Source organism: Haliotis rubra, unplaced genomic scaffold, assembly GCF_003918875.1.
Source record: "Haliotis rubra isolate DU_JTF1 unplaced genomic scaffold, ASM391887v1 Scf296, whole genome shotgun sequence".
NCBI lineage: Eukaryota > Metazoa > Mollusca > Gastropoda > Lepetellida > Haliotidae > Haliotis > Haliotis rubra.
The window spans coordinates 767,297-782,000 of NW_025766964.1; the positions used below are offsets into that span (position 1 = coordinate 767,297).

At 46.4% G+C, this 14,704-nt stretch overlaps 1 protein-coding gene across 1 annotated transcript; it reads right to left on the minus strand.

Moving 5' to 3' along the window:
* Nucleotides 1-1,193: 1,193 nt before the first annotated feature.
* Nucleotides 1,194-8,400, minus strand: LOC124282206 (acetylcholine receptor subunit alpha-type acr-16-like). The gene is made up of 4 exons (XM_046718164.1): nt 7,671-8,400; nt 5,745-5,998; nt 3,735-3,817; nt 1,194-1,356 (listed from the first exon to the last, which is right to left on the minus strand). The coding sequence occupies exons 1-4, from the start codon at nt 8,398-8,400 to the stop codon at nt 1,194-1,196; spliced, it is 1,230 nt and encodes a 409-aa protein (XP_046574120.1).
* Nucleotides 8,401-14,704: the final 6,304 nt, after the last annotated feature.

The window sequence follows — 14,704 nt, forward strand, 5'->3', positions numbered from 1 at the left end:
AAAGCGGCGTACAGTCATTCTAACTCATTCGCTCCGTTCGATTTCCCGGGACGAACTGAAGGCTCTCCGCATTAGGGGATTTATAAACAAAGACAGGTCTTCACGTGTAGTTTTTCTTCGTGTCCACGTTACAGAGTTGGGTTTGAGGTCACATGGGCATTATTCCAGCCATATAGTGACGAGATCAAGTCAGAATTCATACACGTTTTAAATACTCCACCTTACATCGCGGTATGGGGCAACGTTGCACCACAGGCAAACTGTAGCGCAAATAGGGTTGCGCAACAGACAACAAAATGGAAAGACTTCCGCCCGTATCCCCCCTTAAATTTCATTCTGGTCAAATCCTATCACCTGAATATATATTCCTCATCTGATAAGGACGACTTTAACATGTTTCTTCCATTATATTTGAACATACTAAAAGACATATCCAACTTCTATAAGTGCCACTCAAAGAAATGTTTCCTCATCGTTAAAATTTAAGGGGGATAGGAGCGGAAGTCTTACCGGTTCGAAATTTATTATATTTAATATTAACGGTTTTCGATTCATGTATGGTATTGTACAAATAAGGTAAACCTTTTATGTCCTTGCCTGTGATATATTATCTTCCTTGTAGGGGCAGAACACCGGGAAACACGAGGTCAGGAAATATTAGAACAAGTTCGCGATAAGTATCAGGAAAGGAAATATTGTACCGTTCCTTATGATCGTTGTACGATCAGGAAAATTACCGACAATGGAATTTACTCCTATACGGACAAAAAGGTTATGTTTCTATAAAGCGTGAAAAGTGTTAAGCGACCCCTCCACGTGACTGCAGGAACATGACTGGTGGAGGATCAGTCATGGCGTGGTTGTCTATCCCATGCCTGCCAGACGGCCTCCTCTGGAGGAGGATCAGTCATGGCGTGGTTGTCTGTCCCATGACTGCCAGACAGCCTCCTCTGGTGGAGGATCAGTCATGGCGTGGTTGTCTGTCCCATGACTGCCAGACGGCCTCCTCTGGTGGAGGATCAGTCATGGCGTGGTTGTCTGTCCCATGACTGCCAGACGGCCTCCTCTGGTGGAGGATCAGTCATGGCGTGGTTGTCTGTCCCATGACTGCCAGACGGCCTCCTCTGGTGGAGGATCAGTCATGGCGTGGTTGTCTGTCCCATGACTGCCAGACGGCCTCCTCTGGTGGAGGATCAGTCATGGCGTGGTTGTCTGTCCCATGACTGCCAGACGGCCTCCTCTGGAGGAGGATCAGTCATGGCGTGGTTGTCTGTCCCATGACTGCCAGACGGCCTCCTTTGGAGGAGGATCAGCCAAGGCGTGGTTGTCTGTCCCATGACTGCCAGACGGCCTCCTCTGGAGGAGGATCAGTCAAGGTGTGGTTGTCTGTCCCATGACTGCCAGACGGTTTCTTTTGGAGGAGGATCAGTCAAGGTGTGGTTGTCTGTCCCATAAGAATCAAGGAGCTTTCCACGCACTCCATTGTCCTTTGTGCCAAACTCTATCAAAAACCTTTGATACATCGAAAAAGACCATATAATAGTATTCATTGTTATCTGAAACCTCATTAATTTCGATTTTAATGCTTGCTAATACCACATCGGTATGGTTGACAAACAGTGGCAAACAAGTGGTATCTGTACCAATTAAATTAGATATAGATTCAAAATATTTAACATATTAGCTTTATCAACGGAGGAGGATCAGCCAAGGTGTTGGTTGCTTGTCCCATGATTGCCAGACTGTCTCCTTTGGGGGAGGATCAGTCATGGTGTGGTTGTCTGTCCCATGACTGCCAGACTGTCTCCTTTGGGGGAGGATCAGTCATGGTGTGGTTGTCTGTCCCATGACTGCAAGACGGTTCCCTTTGGAGGAGGATCAGTCATGGTGTGGTTGTCTGTCCCATGGCTGCCAGACTGTCTCCTTTGGAGGAGGATCAGCCAAGGCGTGGTTGTCTGTCCCATGACTGCCAGACTGTCTCCTTTGGGGGAGGATCAGTCATGGTGTGGTTGTCTGTCCCATGACTGCCAGACTGTCTCCTTTGGAGGAGGATCAGTCATGGTGTGGTTGTCTGTCCCATGACTGCAAGACGGTTCCCTTTGGAGGAGGATCAGTCAAGGTGTGGTTGTCTGTCCCATGACTGCCAGACTGTCTCCTTTGGAGGAGGATCAGTCATGGTGTGGTTGTCTGTCCCATGACTGCCAGACTGTCTCCTTTGGAGGAGGATCAGTCATGGTGTGGTTGTCTGTCTAATGGCTGCAAGACGGTTCCCTTTGGAGGAGGATCAGCCAAGGCGCGGCTGTCTGTCCCATGACTGCCAGACTGTCTCCTTTGGAGGAGGATCAGTCATGGTGTGGTTGTCTGTCCCATGGCTGCAAGACTGTCTCTTTTGGAGGAGGATCAGCCAAGGCGTGGTTGTCTGTCCCATGACTGCAAGACGGTCTCCTTTGGAGGGGGATCAGCCAAGGCGTGGTTGTCTGCCCCATGACCCGTGACAGCAAGACAGTATCCTATATGGCAGAGGATCAATTATGGTGTGGGTAGCCTGTCCCATGACCCGTGACAGCAAGACAGTATCCTATATGGCAGAGGATCAATTATGGTGTGGGTAGCCTGTCCCATGACCCGTGACAGCAAGACAGTATCCTATATGGCGGAGGATCAATTATGGTGTGGGTAGCCTGTCCCATGATCCGTGACAGCAAGACAGTATCCTATATGGCGGAGGATCAATTATGGTGTGGGTAGCCTGTCCCATGACCCGTGACAGCAAGACAGTATCCTATATGGCGGAGGATCAATTATGGTGTGGGTAGCCTGTCCCATGACCCGTGACAGCAAGACAGTATCCTATATGGCGGAGGATCAATTATGGTGTGGGTAGCCTGTCCCATGACCCGTGACAGCAAGACAGTATCCTATATGGCGGAGGATCAATTATGGTGTGGGTAGCCTGTCCCATGACCCGTGACAGCAAGACAGTATCCGATATGGCGGAGGATCAATTATGGTGTGGGTAGCCTGTCCCATGACCCGTGACAGCAAGACAGTATCCCATATGGCGGAGGATCAATTACGGTGTGGGTAGCCTGTCCCATGATCCGTGACAGCAAGACAGTATCTGTCCTATATGGCGGAAGATCATTATGGTTTGGGTCAGCGCCTGTCCCGTGACCCGTGACAGCAAGACAGTATCCTATATGGCAGATGATCAATTATGGTGTGGGTAGCCTGTCCCATGACCCGTGACAGCAAGACAGTATCCTATATGGCGGAGGATCAATTATGGTGTGGGTAGCCTGTCCCATGACCCGTGACAGCAAGACAGTATCCTATATGGCGGAGGATCAATTATGGTGTGGGTAGCCTGTCCCATGACCCGTGACAGCAAGACAGTATCCAATATGGCGGAGGATCAATTATGGTCTGGGTAGCCTGTACGATGTGTGAGTGACGGATGTGCCTATTGCCCTGGAATCGGAAAAGTGACAGTACCAGGCGCCAAATCCCGAATTCAATCGTACGAACAAATTTAGAAAACCATCATCTGACTACCATACTCGGCCACCTGGACGATAACAGGATGGTGGGGTAGCCTAGTGGTTAAGGCGTTCGCTCGTCACGCTGACGACCAGGGTTCGATTCCCCACATGGGTACAATGTGTGAAGCCCATATCTGGTGTTCCCCGCCGTGATGTTGCTGAAATATGGCTAAAAGCAGCGTAAGGGCAAACTCGCGCTCCATAACATGAAACCACTGCAGTTTCGACAGACGCTTGACCATCGCTTGCCTCACCAGAGTCCAGGTTTGAACCCACTGGAACACACAAAGGGCAAGCTGGACAATCGTGTAGCCAGTCTGCAGGAAGTGGCTCAAACACTTTTCCGAGAATGGCGAAATCTACTATAGCGTTCTCAGAAGCACAGGCCCTCGTGTCTTTGCGAAGATTAAAGATAAAAAAATAAATATTTTAATTTATTTTTTTAGATGACCCCAGACTGGAAATACTTCACAGTGCAATACATCGTGATTTATTGTACTGTGAAGTATTTCGAGTCGGGGGTCATCTCAATTTCTTATATACTTTTTAAGAATCTTAAATCCTCGCAAAAACACTAGGGCCTGTGCTTCTGAGGACGCTATAGTAGATTTCGCCATACTCGGGGAAATATCACATGTATATGTGTCAGCGTTTTCAATCTTCCTGGATTTTGCAGATATATACGAGTAGGTCATGTTTTACTTCACATATAGTTCAAATATTGTCTACGTACGTAAAATAGAAGTATATAGTATGAAATAGAGTAGGAGTAGTAGTAGTTGTTATGCCAGAGACACTTTGTAATACAGCTCTACTGTCGTAGCTTCTAATATGCTGAAAAACAACAACATATCTGCGGTGAAAGTAATATTCTGTTTTTGAGAGTTTTAATTTCAGGAAAAAAGTTCATTAACAACAATAAACTCACAAACATACAGTGAGTGAGTGAGTGAGTGAGTTATTCCAGGCCACCGCCGTGATATTGTTAAAAGCGGTGTAAAACGCTGCACTGAGTTATGTTTTACGCCGCAGTGGACAGTGTTGCTGTTATATGATTTAAAGTTTCTGTGTCGGCTAATGGCACACCGCGAATTGTAGCGGTTTAAGCGACTGAGCCCTCCATGGTTCCTCAGGCCTAGATTGTTTGTCTGTTCCAGACTCGATTATTTACAGACCGCCGCCATACAGCTATGTCTTGATAAGCCCTTAGCGGGATTACGTGTTCTTAAATCTACCAAGGAGCCTACAGGCACTAATATTGCCAGTAATACGTTACGTTACGTTACTCATCCTCGATAATGTAGGGTATTATATCTTCTTTCTGGTAAAGACACATGTCATTGGTTCCCAATTGCGTAGATTGATGCTTATGTTGTTGATCACTGAATTGTCTGGTCCAGACTCGATTATTTTAGATCGCCGCCATATAGCTGGAATATTGCTGAGTGCGGCGTAAAACCAAACTCACTCACTTTCTGGTAGAACAAAGATCTGCACCCATTTGCCATCATATATGTTTATGAGCCTTGTTCAAGTGACACGAGGCAAAGTGCAGGTCTAATCAGGTGTTGAGTCGAAACTGAAACAAACGGCACTATCACATGTACACGTCTTCACTGCTGCTGCCGCCTCTAATACAACCGGACCATCTGGCAACACAAGGACGTCGCTCCACTGCCATAGTTTGTGTGTTTTGTTTGTTTGTTTGTTGTTTAACGCCGATCTTGGAGTGAGTGAGTTTAATTTTACGCCTCAATCCGCAATATTCCAGCTATATTCCGGCGGTCTGTAAATTATCGAGTATGGACCAGACAATCCAGTGATCAATAGCATGAGCATCGATCTACGCAAATGGACATGTGTCATCCAAGTCAATGAGCCTCGGTGTCCTCAGGAAAAGAAACCCTTAACCATCAAGGCAACTGTAGCCACTAGCAGGGCGGGGAAGAATAGCAGAAACAAGGTCATATCTAAACATTTGCTGACTCGTTTCCAGGTCATTGCATTATCACCATGGCAACGTCTGCCATCCTTGCAAAAATCACAAGACAATGACATGCAATTCGATTCAACGGTCTTATCAATACTGTCATTGTTTTTCTGGTTATCGGAACGGCTGACTGATTTTAATGACTGGCGTTCATTTTTCTTTCCACGACAAAGAATTTGTTCAGTAAGTCTGGTCACATTCGCGACAATTACCGGAACTCCGGTTTCGGCTTTCTTGTACAGCCTCGTTATCATAATCGTCAAACCGACGAAGGTGGAGCTGACAACGAGGCTGGCGATCAAGATGATGGAGAGACTGGATGTGGTTTTGGACGTCTTTGGGAGCATGTTGGTGATGTAGGACATGAGGACGCCATACGCCAGGAGGATGGTGACGGCAAAGCCGATCTTCTCCCCGGAGTCAGCGGGGATGAGGAACACGCATGAGTTGAGGATGGCGAGGAGGGCTGGAAGGGAATGGTGATCGACACAATGTATGGTGATGAGTGAGTTTCAATGTGAGAGACAGAGAGTGTGTCACACACACACACACACACACACACACACACACACACACACACACACACACACACACACACACGCACACACACACACACACACACACACACACACACACACACACACACACACACACAGACAGAGACAGAGACAGAGAGAGACAGAGAGAGGGAGACAGAGAGAGAGACAGACACACAGAGACAGAAAGAGACAGTGACATAAAAGTGACAGAGCGACAGACAAAAAGAGACAAAGAGAGACAGACAGAAAGAGACAGAGCGACAGACAGAACGAGACACGCAGAGAGTGACAGAAAGAGACAGAGTGACAGAGAAAGTGAGAGACAGAGAGACAGAAAGTGACAGAGTGAAAGAAAGACAGAAAGAGACAGTGACAGAAAGAGACAGAGAGTGACAGACAGAAAGAGACACGCAGACACAGAGAGTGACAGAAAGAGACAGAGAGTGACAGAGAAAGAGAGACAGACAGACACAGTGACAGAAAGAGACAGAGAGTGACAGAAAGAGACAGAGAGCGACATACAGACAGAGACAGAGACAGACAGAGTGACAGAAAGAGAGACAGAGACACACAGACACAGAGAGAGACAGAGACATGACAGAAAGAGACAGTGACAGAAGAGACAGAGGACAGAAAGAGACAGTGACAGAAAGAGACACGCAGAGAGAGGACAGAAAGCGACAGAAAGAGACACAGTGAGTGACAGAAAGAGAGACAGAGAGTGACAGAAAGAGAGAGACAGAGAGAGACACAGATGACAGAAAGATGACAGTGAGAAAGAGACAGAAAAAGACACAGAGTGACAGAAAGAGACAGAAAGTAGTGACAGAAGAGACAGAGGGACAGACGAATGAAAGAGACAGACAGGAAAGACAGAGAGAATGACAGAAAGAGACAGTGACAGAAAGAGACAGAAAGACAGAAAGAGACAGTGACAGAGAGACAGAGACAGAAAGAGACAGTGACAGAGAGAGTGAAGAAAGAGAGACAGTGACAGAAAGAGACAGAGACAGACAAAAGACAGACAGACAGAGAAGAGACAGTGACAGAAAGAGACAGAGTGACAGAAAGAGACAGACACAGAGACAGACAGAAAGAGACGCAGACACAGAGAGTGACAGAAAGAGACACAGGGTGACAGAGAGAGAGACAGACACAGAGAGACAAAGAGAGAGAGAGACAGAAAGAGACGCAAAGACAGCTACCTATCGTGCAGGTAGGGTATTATTTTCAGTAACAACATAGTTTATGTACCATGTAGTTAAAACCATAAAACCCGAAAGTGAAGCAGATCTTAGTTTGGTTTAGTTTAGTTGTGGTTTACCGCCACAGTTAGCAATATTCCAGCTATATGGCGGCAGTCTGTGAATAATCGAATCTGGACCAGACAATCCAGAGATCAACATGATGAGCATCGATCTACGCAATTGGGAACCGATGACATGTGTCAACCAAGTCAGTGAGCCTGACCACCTGATCCCGTTAGTCGCCTCTTACGACAAGCATGAGTATTTTTAAGATCAATTCAAACTCTGATCTTCACGGAAAAGCAGATCTCAGACGTGTACCACTTGGTGTGACAAACAACGAGAAGCATACCTATGGGTAAGATGATGTTGTTGAGGACGAATTTGGGACGTCTTTTCAACGTCAGCTTCATCACAACAGCAGGCTTGCTTGACGTGTCTGAGTACCGGATCTCCTTGGAGACGTCTGTCGAGACTAACTCCCATTTCCCGTTAGCCCTGAAACTGCTAACGCCCACCGTAGACGCCATAGGGAGGAGATTCACGGCCGCAAGAATGTAGTCCCAGAGTAGAAGCTCCACCCTACACTCCTGGGTGTCAAAGGGAAATGCACTTGTATCTATTTCACAGTACACGTCAAAATTGGCCCCAGGTTTCCACCTGACGGTTCCGTTTGAAAACACATGTACAAGATTCGTACTATCTGTGACTGGGTTGAATGTTGACATCGTATTGGCGACGGCGACATTGGGCCGCCAGATTTGGTTTGCAGGCGGATGGATCGACATAGTACCGCCATACTGCATCGGGTCCCACGTCAGGAACGGGTCGTGCCACAGGATGTCCAGCCACGCCGTGAACGACAGATTTTCCGACACCTCGTCAAAGTTGGTGATTGCGACGATGTGGAGTTGAACGGTGACGTTGATCTGGTCAGTCTGGTTGAGAACCGGGCGGATGTAGGGGTTATGTGACCAGATCTTATCGTCGAACAGGCGTTTCAGGTCGTCTGCTTCTTGAGCAGACGACATCCACCACAGAAGCAAAGAGAGCAAATATCGCACAACGGTTTTCGCCGTCATTTTGAAACACGTGTTTTTGACAAAGATCAAGTCAAGTTAGAGTTGTGATGTGAAGTTGTAGATGAGTTTGTCGTAGGGAAGTTTAAGTGAATGTTAATAGCTTCTCTCTCCTCCACTTTTCTTGTTTTTAAACTTTGTTTACAGTTCCGGTGTAGGTGTAAACAACCACTATGCTATGTGTCCTGTAACGTAATAATGAACAACAACAGGTATAATCTCACTTGTGAAAAATGGCAATTACATATAAGGCAAAGCAGATTGATTCCTTAGTGTAACAGGCTTATCGCTGAAGAGTGAGTGAGTATGGTTTTACGCCGCTTTTAGCAGTATTCCAGCAATATCACGGCGGGGGACACCAGAAATGGGCTTTACACGTTGTACCCATGTGGGGAATCGAACCTGGGCCTTTGACGTGATGCGTGAACGCTTTAACCACTAGGCTACTCCACTGCCCCTTATCGTTGAAGAAAGTATATATCATCATATCGTTAGATTTACTTCTGACTGCAGAATCGTGATGTCATGCTCTCTTGATTATGTGACAACGATCATATTCTTTTTGCAATTCAAGATGTCACAGTTCCACCAAGCATTCACCAATAAAATGTTGCTTATCATCAATGCGTCATCGACGACGAGATAACCACGCTTCATGGTACACGTTGACGACGTTGAAAACACAAGAAGAATTTTGCTCACCCCCACCATCAGTTGGCCAACACTTTCAACCATACAATGTGTGTGCTGCGAAACAGGATTTAGAAATAATCTACTTTTAGTTTTCTATTTTGATCTGGTAATCACGATGTGAGAATACATTAAATCAGTGGCGACGGAAAATCATGCCCTCCTATATCTCCCCACACCTTCCTCCCCATTACTGATCCGGGTTACAATTGATCTTCAGTAACCCATGCTTGTCGTAAGAGGCAACTAACGGGATCGGGTGGTCAGGCTCACTGACTTGATTGACACATGTCATCGGTTCCAAACTGTGCAGATCGATGCTCATGATGTTGATGACCGGAATGTCTGGGCTAGATTGTATAATTAACAGACTGACGTCATATAGCTGGAATATTGCTGAGTGAGGCGTTAAACAACAAACAAACAACCACGATTGTTTAATCAGGTTGGTCTGGTTCTGTGACGTGGATGGTGCCATATCTTCGTACCACGGTGTGGTGAATCGTTCATGATATCAATCACTTGATTGACTAGTCTGGACTCGATTATTAGCAGGCAGCCGTAAAAATGGGATATTCGGGAGTGTGGCGATGAAATCAAAAATAGATACAGATTCAATGACTTCCATTCACTGAAGGGGCGGTGGGGTAGCCTAGTGGTTAAAGCGTTGGCTCGTCACGCCGAAGACCCGGGTTCGAATCCCCACATGGGTACAATGTGTGAAGCCCATTTCTGGTTTCCCCCGCCGTGATGTTGCTGGAATATTGCTAAAAGCGGCGTAAAACCAAACTCAGTCAGTCAGTCTGTCTTCTCCGTGCAATCAAAGGAAGAAATTTCACTGTCATGTCCGTGCCATCTGGACAATACAGAGCGCATATTACACAGTAGTGCATATTTTCAAATCTGAATCTTTACGTAAATATACATATGTACTTACCTTGAAACGTCTATATACCTGTATTACTTCATCTACTTTTGCTGTAATTGTTGCCACACACAATTCTCGGTTCTGCAGTATTCGTCAATGATCAATGACCACTGCGATAAATGAATAAATGACCAAGGTCCGTGAATAGAATGTGCAGTAAAGTATTGACTCATGTGACCACATGCCCATAACGAGGCTATCAGTGCATGACGCTACTGACAGCACTCCACGCGCCAGCAGCTGAACACGTGGGTGCCCGGTCGTTTAGACAGTTATCGCATGACATTCATCACTTATTCATCAGATAATTGAAGTGATCTGACAGAAGGATCAAAGCGATGTGAATTGTTTCCATTGTAGCACTGTCGATGTAAGGATTGGTTTTACCCGACGTGTAGATGTGATTGACAAGGACTTAAAGGGAGGCTACTCCCGAGCAAATTGGCAGGTCCAGCACGTTTCATTCATTTTAACGTGAGTATGTATGATGTTACGCCGCTTTGAGCAATATTTCAGCAATATCACGGCGGGGACACCAGAAATGGTCTTCACACATGGGCAATGGAACCCGGGCCTTCGGTGTGACGAGCGAACGCTTTAACCACTATGACGACCCCACCGCCCTTTAAGCACTGGCTCGTCACGCCGAAGACCGGTTCGACATATTGGTTGAGTGAAGCCCATTTTTGGTGTCCCCACCGTGATATTGCTGGAATATTGCTAAAAGCGGCGTAAAACCAAACTCAGTCAGTCAGTACTTTGCCAGGTAACTCAATTGTCATGATGATCATTCACACTTGAACCGAGAGGACTGGTATGGTTTTGCGTAACTATTACCATGAGCAAATTCAAGGCGAGGGATACGGGAAATAGGCTTCACGCACTGTACCTATGTCCGTTTGGCTCAAAAGCGGACTAGGTGATGTATTGTTGATGTATACCGCGAAAGGATGGGGAAAGCCACTTTAACTTAGTGCGCCTAGTGGCTTCAAGAGTTGTATGATCCCCAGGGAGTTGAGATTGAAACATACGATGTGCTGTTGAGATTGACATCCAATGATCGAGGGGAAAACAAAGCGCTTTGAGCATGGAGGTGAGGTGAGGTGAGGTGAAATTGTGTTTAACGTCATACTTGAGAATATTTCGCTCATATGACGACGTTTGAGCATGACTATAGCGCTATATAAATACCCATATAATATAATAATATATAATTGTTGATGCGCCAACACTTCAGTGCCAACAACCAGTAGGCTACCAAACCGTCCTAAACTGGTCATGACTACCCAAAACCAAACAGACGCAAAGCACCAGTTCCACAAAAGGCACCAATGACAATGAAGGGATAAACCTAGAGGACAACATGACACACACTCGTGAGATTTTGATACTTTGAAACAACGTCTTGTAAATGGTTGTCTTCAGTCAATCAAATCTGCTGTTTGAAAAAACGTTTGGTGGGATTGTGTGTAATTAGGGCTCACTGCCCACATGGAGGCAATGGTGGAAACCAATCGCCGTGTTCCCAGGCTGATCACTCTTTATTCCCGAGCACATACTCAGATGGCTCTATTGAATAATTAATGTCAGTGAAACACGGGCAGAACGTGCACAGGTGAGCTGAAATAGGGGTAAATGTTGCGTTCATACATGTAAATGTACTGATGATACTTGTCCGGACTAATGTTGCTCTTTCTTAAATTACATTTGTGACGTCATTCCATTGTTTGCTCGCTCCATTACTTTTCGGGAATGGAGCGATGTGTACCAGTTTCAAATTAGAGCCTTCATTTTGTCATTTAATTTTGATAACAGATATTTCCCCAGTTCTTTGAATGTAATTTAAGCAGGGTAATATCCTCGTAACTCTCCATTCCTTAAAAATAATGTGCCTCGGCCCCTCCGAGGCTTGTCCCGGAATAACACGAGTCGTCAACTGAACGTACAAAGAGTTTTTTTACATTTCCTTTTTCCCTTATAAAAATTCTTTAATTAAGCACCGTATTTCCTCGTTCTCGGAAACTAACAATCTGTATTCCCCCGGATCTAGCGTTACACGGATTTCCATGAAATAACTCGCTATCCCGAAACTAGCTCTATCCAAGATAGATGTTGGTCGTACAACAAAACAGATATACAAATGAGTACTTCGATGATTTAGTACGCAATTATGAGAGTCTTAAGCTGCTCAGATAGTTGTACTGCCCATGGAATATATCGCGTTTTGAAGTATCAGATTGTGCGTTTATAGTCAATGTGAATCATTACGTGGGAGGGGTGGCCTTGTGGTTGAAGCGTTCGCTCGTCACTCCGAAGACCTGGGTTCGATTCCCCATATGGGTACAACGTGTGAAGCCCATTTCTAGTGTCCTCCGTCGTGATATTGCTGGAATATTGCTAAAGTGGCGTAAAACTGAACTCGCCCACTCACTCATTATGTGGGAAATTATGTAGCTTCACTTGAACAGTGATATTACGGCTGTGACTGCGGTAGGCAAATAAGAAACCCCCCAACGTCATCGACGTATATTGACAGCAGTGGGAAGGCATCACAAAACACAACTCACTCACTCCTTGCCATCCCTGGGTAACATCGTCACCAGTGTTAATATATTGATCCTAGCCATGACAAAACAGTGGCTGCCAGAATGCAACGATCCGCAACTTGCATCCCGCTGCTTGCCATTCACATCCTCGTCACTTCAGCACTTTTAGGCACACACTCCTTGTAAGAGTATGTCAGTGAGTGATTGTGGTTTGATGCTAGTCAGTACTGTCGAACATCAATGTCTCGAACTCAGTTGAGACGAATTCTCGCTTGTGTCGAACTCGCGGTCCATGCCGATTTCTTTCGATTTTTATCAGTACTTTTACCCTAATGTCTCGAGCTATATGTGTCGAAATCCCGGTTCAGTCGAACTCATTTTAGGGTCCCGAAAAGCCCAAATCAGTACAAAGTTACACTTTTGTCTTCAACTGCCATTTCATATGCTGACGAATCTGTCGAACACTTTGATAAGTCGAACTTTCCCCTGGTCCTGGCGAGTTCGACACAATGAGGTTTGACTTATATTACTACAGCCTGCATATAATCCCATCTTTGTTCAAAAGGCACTGGCCATGATGAAAGGCAATCAAACTAAATTTGTTCTACTGGGAATTATTCAGGCTATGACAGGGTATCACGTTAATAATTAAGTGTTGGCCAAACAAACCAGTGGTCGATATTATGAGCAATGATCCGCATCACTGCTACTGGGAGAGTAATCAAGTCAGTGACCAAACAGATTCATTATAGCAGTAAATGTCTGGGACAAGCACTTGTGTTTTGTACAAGCACCAGTGTCTAGGACAGATCCTACCTTGGAATCCCCAGTGTTATCAATGTCCCAGACAAGCACTTGTGTTTTAGACAAGCACCAATGTCCCAGACAAGCACCAGTGTCTGGAACAGATCCTACCCAGGAACCCCCAGTGTTACCAATGTCCCAGACAAGCACTAGCACCTGGAACAGATCCTACCTTGGAACCCCCAGTGTTACCAATGTCCAGGATAAGCACCAGTGTCTAGGACAGATCCTACCCTGGAACCCCCAGTGTTACCAATGTCCCTGACATGCACTAGCACCTGGAACAGATCGTACCCTGGAACCCCCAGTGTTACCAATGTCCCAGACAAGCGCTAGCACCTGGAACAGATCTACCTTGTAACCCCCAGTGTTACCAATGTCCAGGACAAGCACCAGTGTCTAGGACAGATCCCACCCTGGAACCCCCAGTGTTACCAATGTCCCAGACAAGCACCAGTGTCTAGGACAGATCCTACCCTGGAACCCCCAGTGTAACCAATGTCCAGGACAAGCACCAGTGTCTAGGACAGATCCTACCCTGGAACCCCCAGTGTTACCAATGTCCCAGACAAGCACCAGCGTCTGGAACAGATCTACCTTGTAAACCCCCAGTGTTACCAATGTCCAGGACAAGCATCAGTGTCTAGGACAAGCACCAGTGTCTAGGACAGATCCCACCCTGGAACCCCCAGTGTTACCAATGTCCCAGACAAGCACCAGTGTCTAGGACAGATCCTACCCTGGAACCCCCAGTGTAACCAATGTCCAGGACAAGCACCAGTGTCTAGGACAGATCCTACCCTGGAACCCCCAGTGTTACCAATGTCCCAGACAAGCACCAGCGTCTGGAACAGATCTACCTTGTAAACCCCCAGTGTTACCAATGTCCAGGACAAGCACCAGTGTCTAGGACAGATCCTACCCTGGAACCCCCAATGTTACCAATGTCCTAGACAAGCACCAGTGCCTAGGACAGATCCTACCTTGGAACCCCCAGTGTTACCAATGTCCAGGACAAGCACCAGTGTCTAGGACACATCCTACCAAGGAACCCCCAGTGTTACCAATGTCCCAGACAAGCACCAGTGTCTAGGACAGATCCTACCTTGGAACCCCCAGTGTTACCAATGTCCAGGGCAAGCACCAGTGTCTAGGACAGATCCTACCCTGGAACCCCCAGTGTTACCAATGTCCCAGACAAGCACTAGCACCTGGAACAGATCCTACCCAGGAACCCCCAGTGTTACCAATGTCCCAGAAAAGCACCAGCGTCTGGAACAGATCTACCTTGTAAACCCCCAGTGTTACCAATGTCCAGAACAAGCACCAGTGTCTAGGA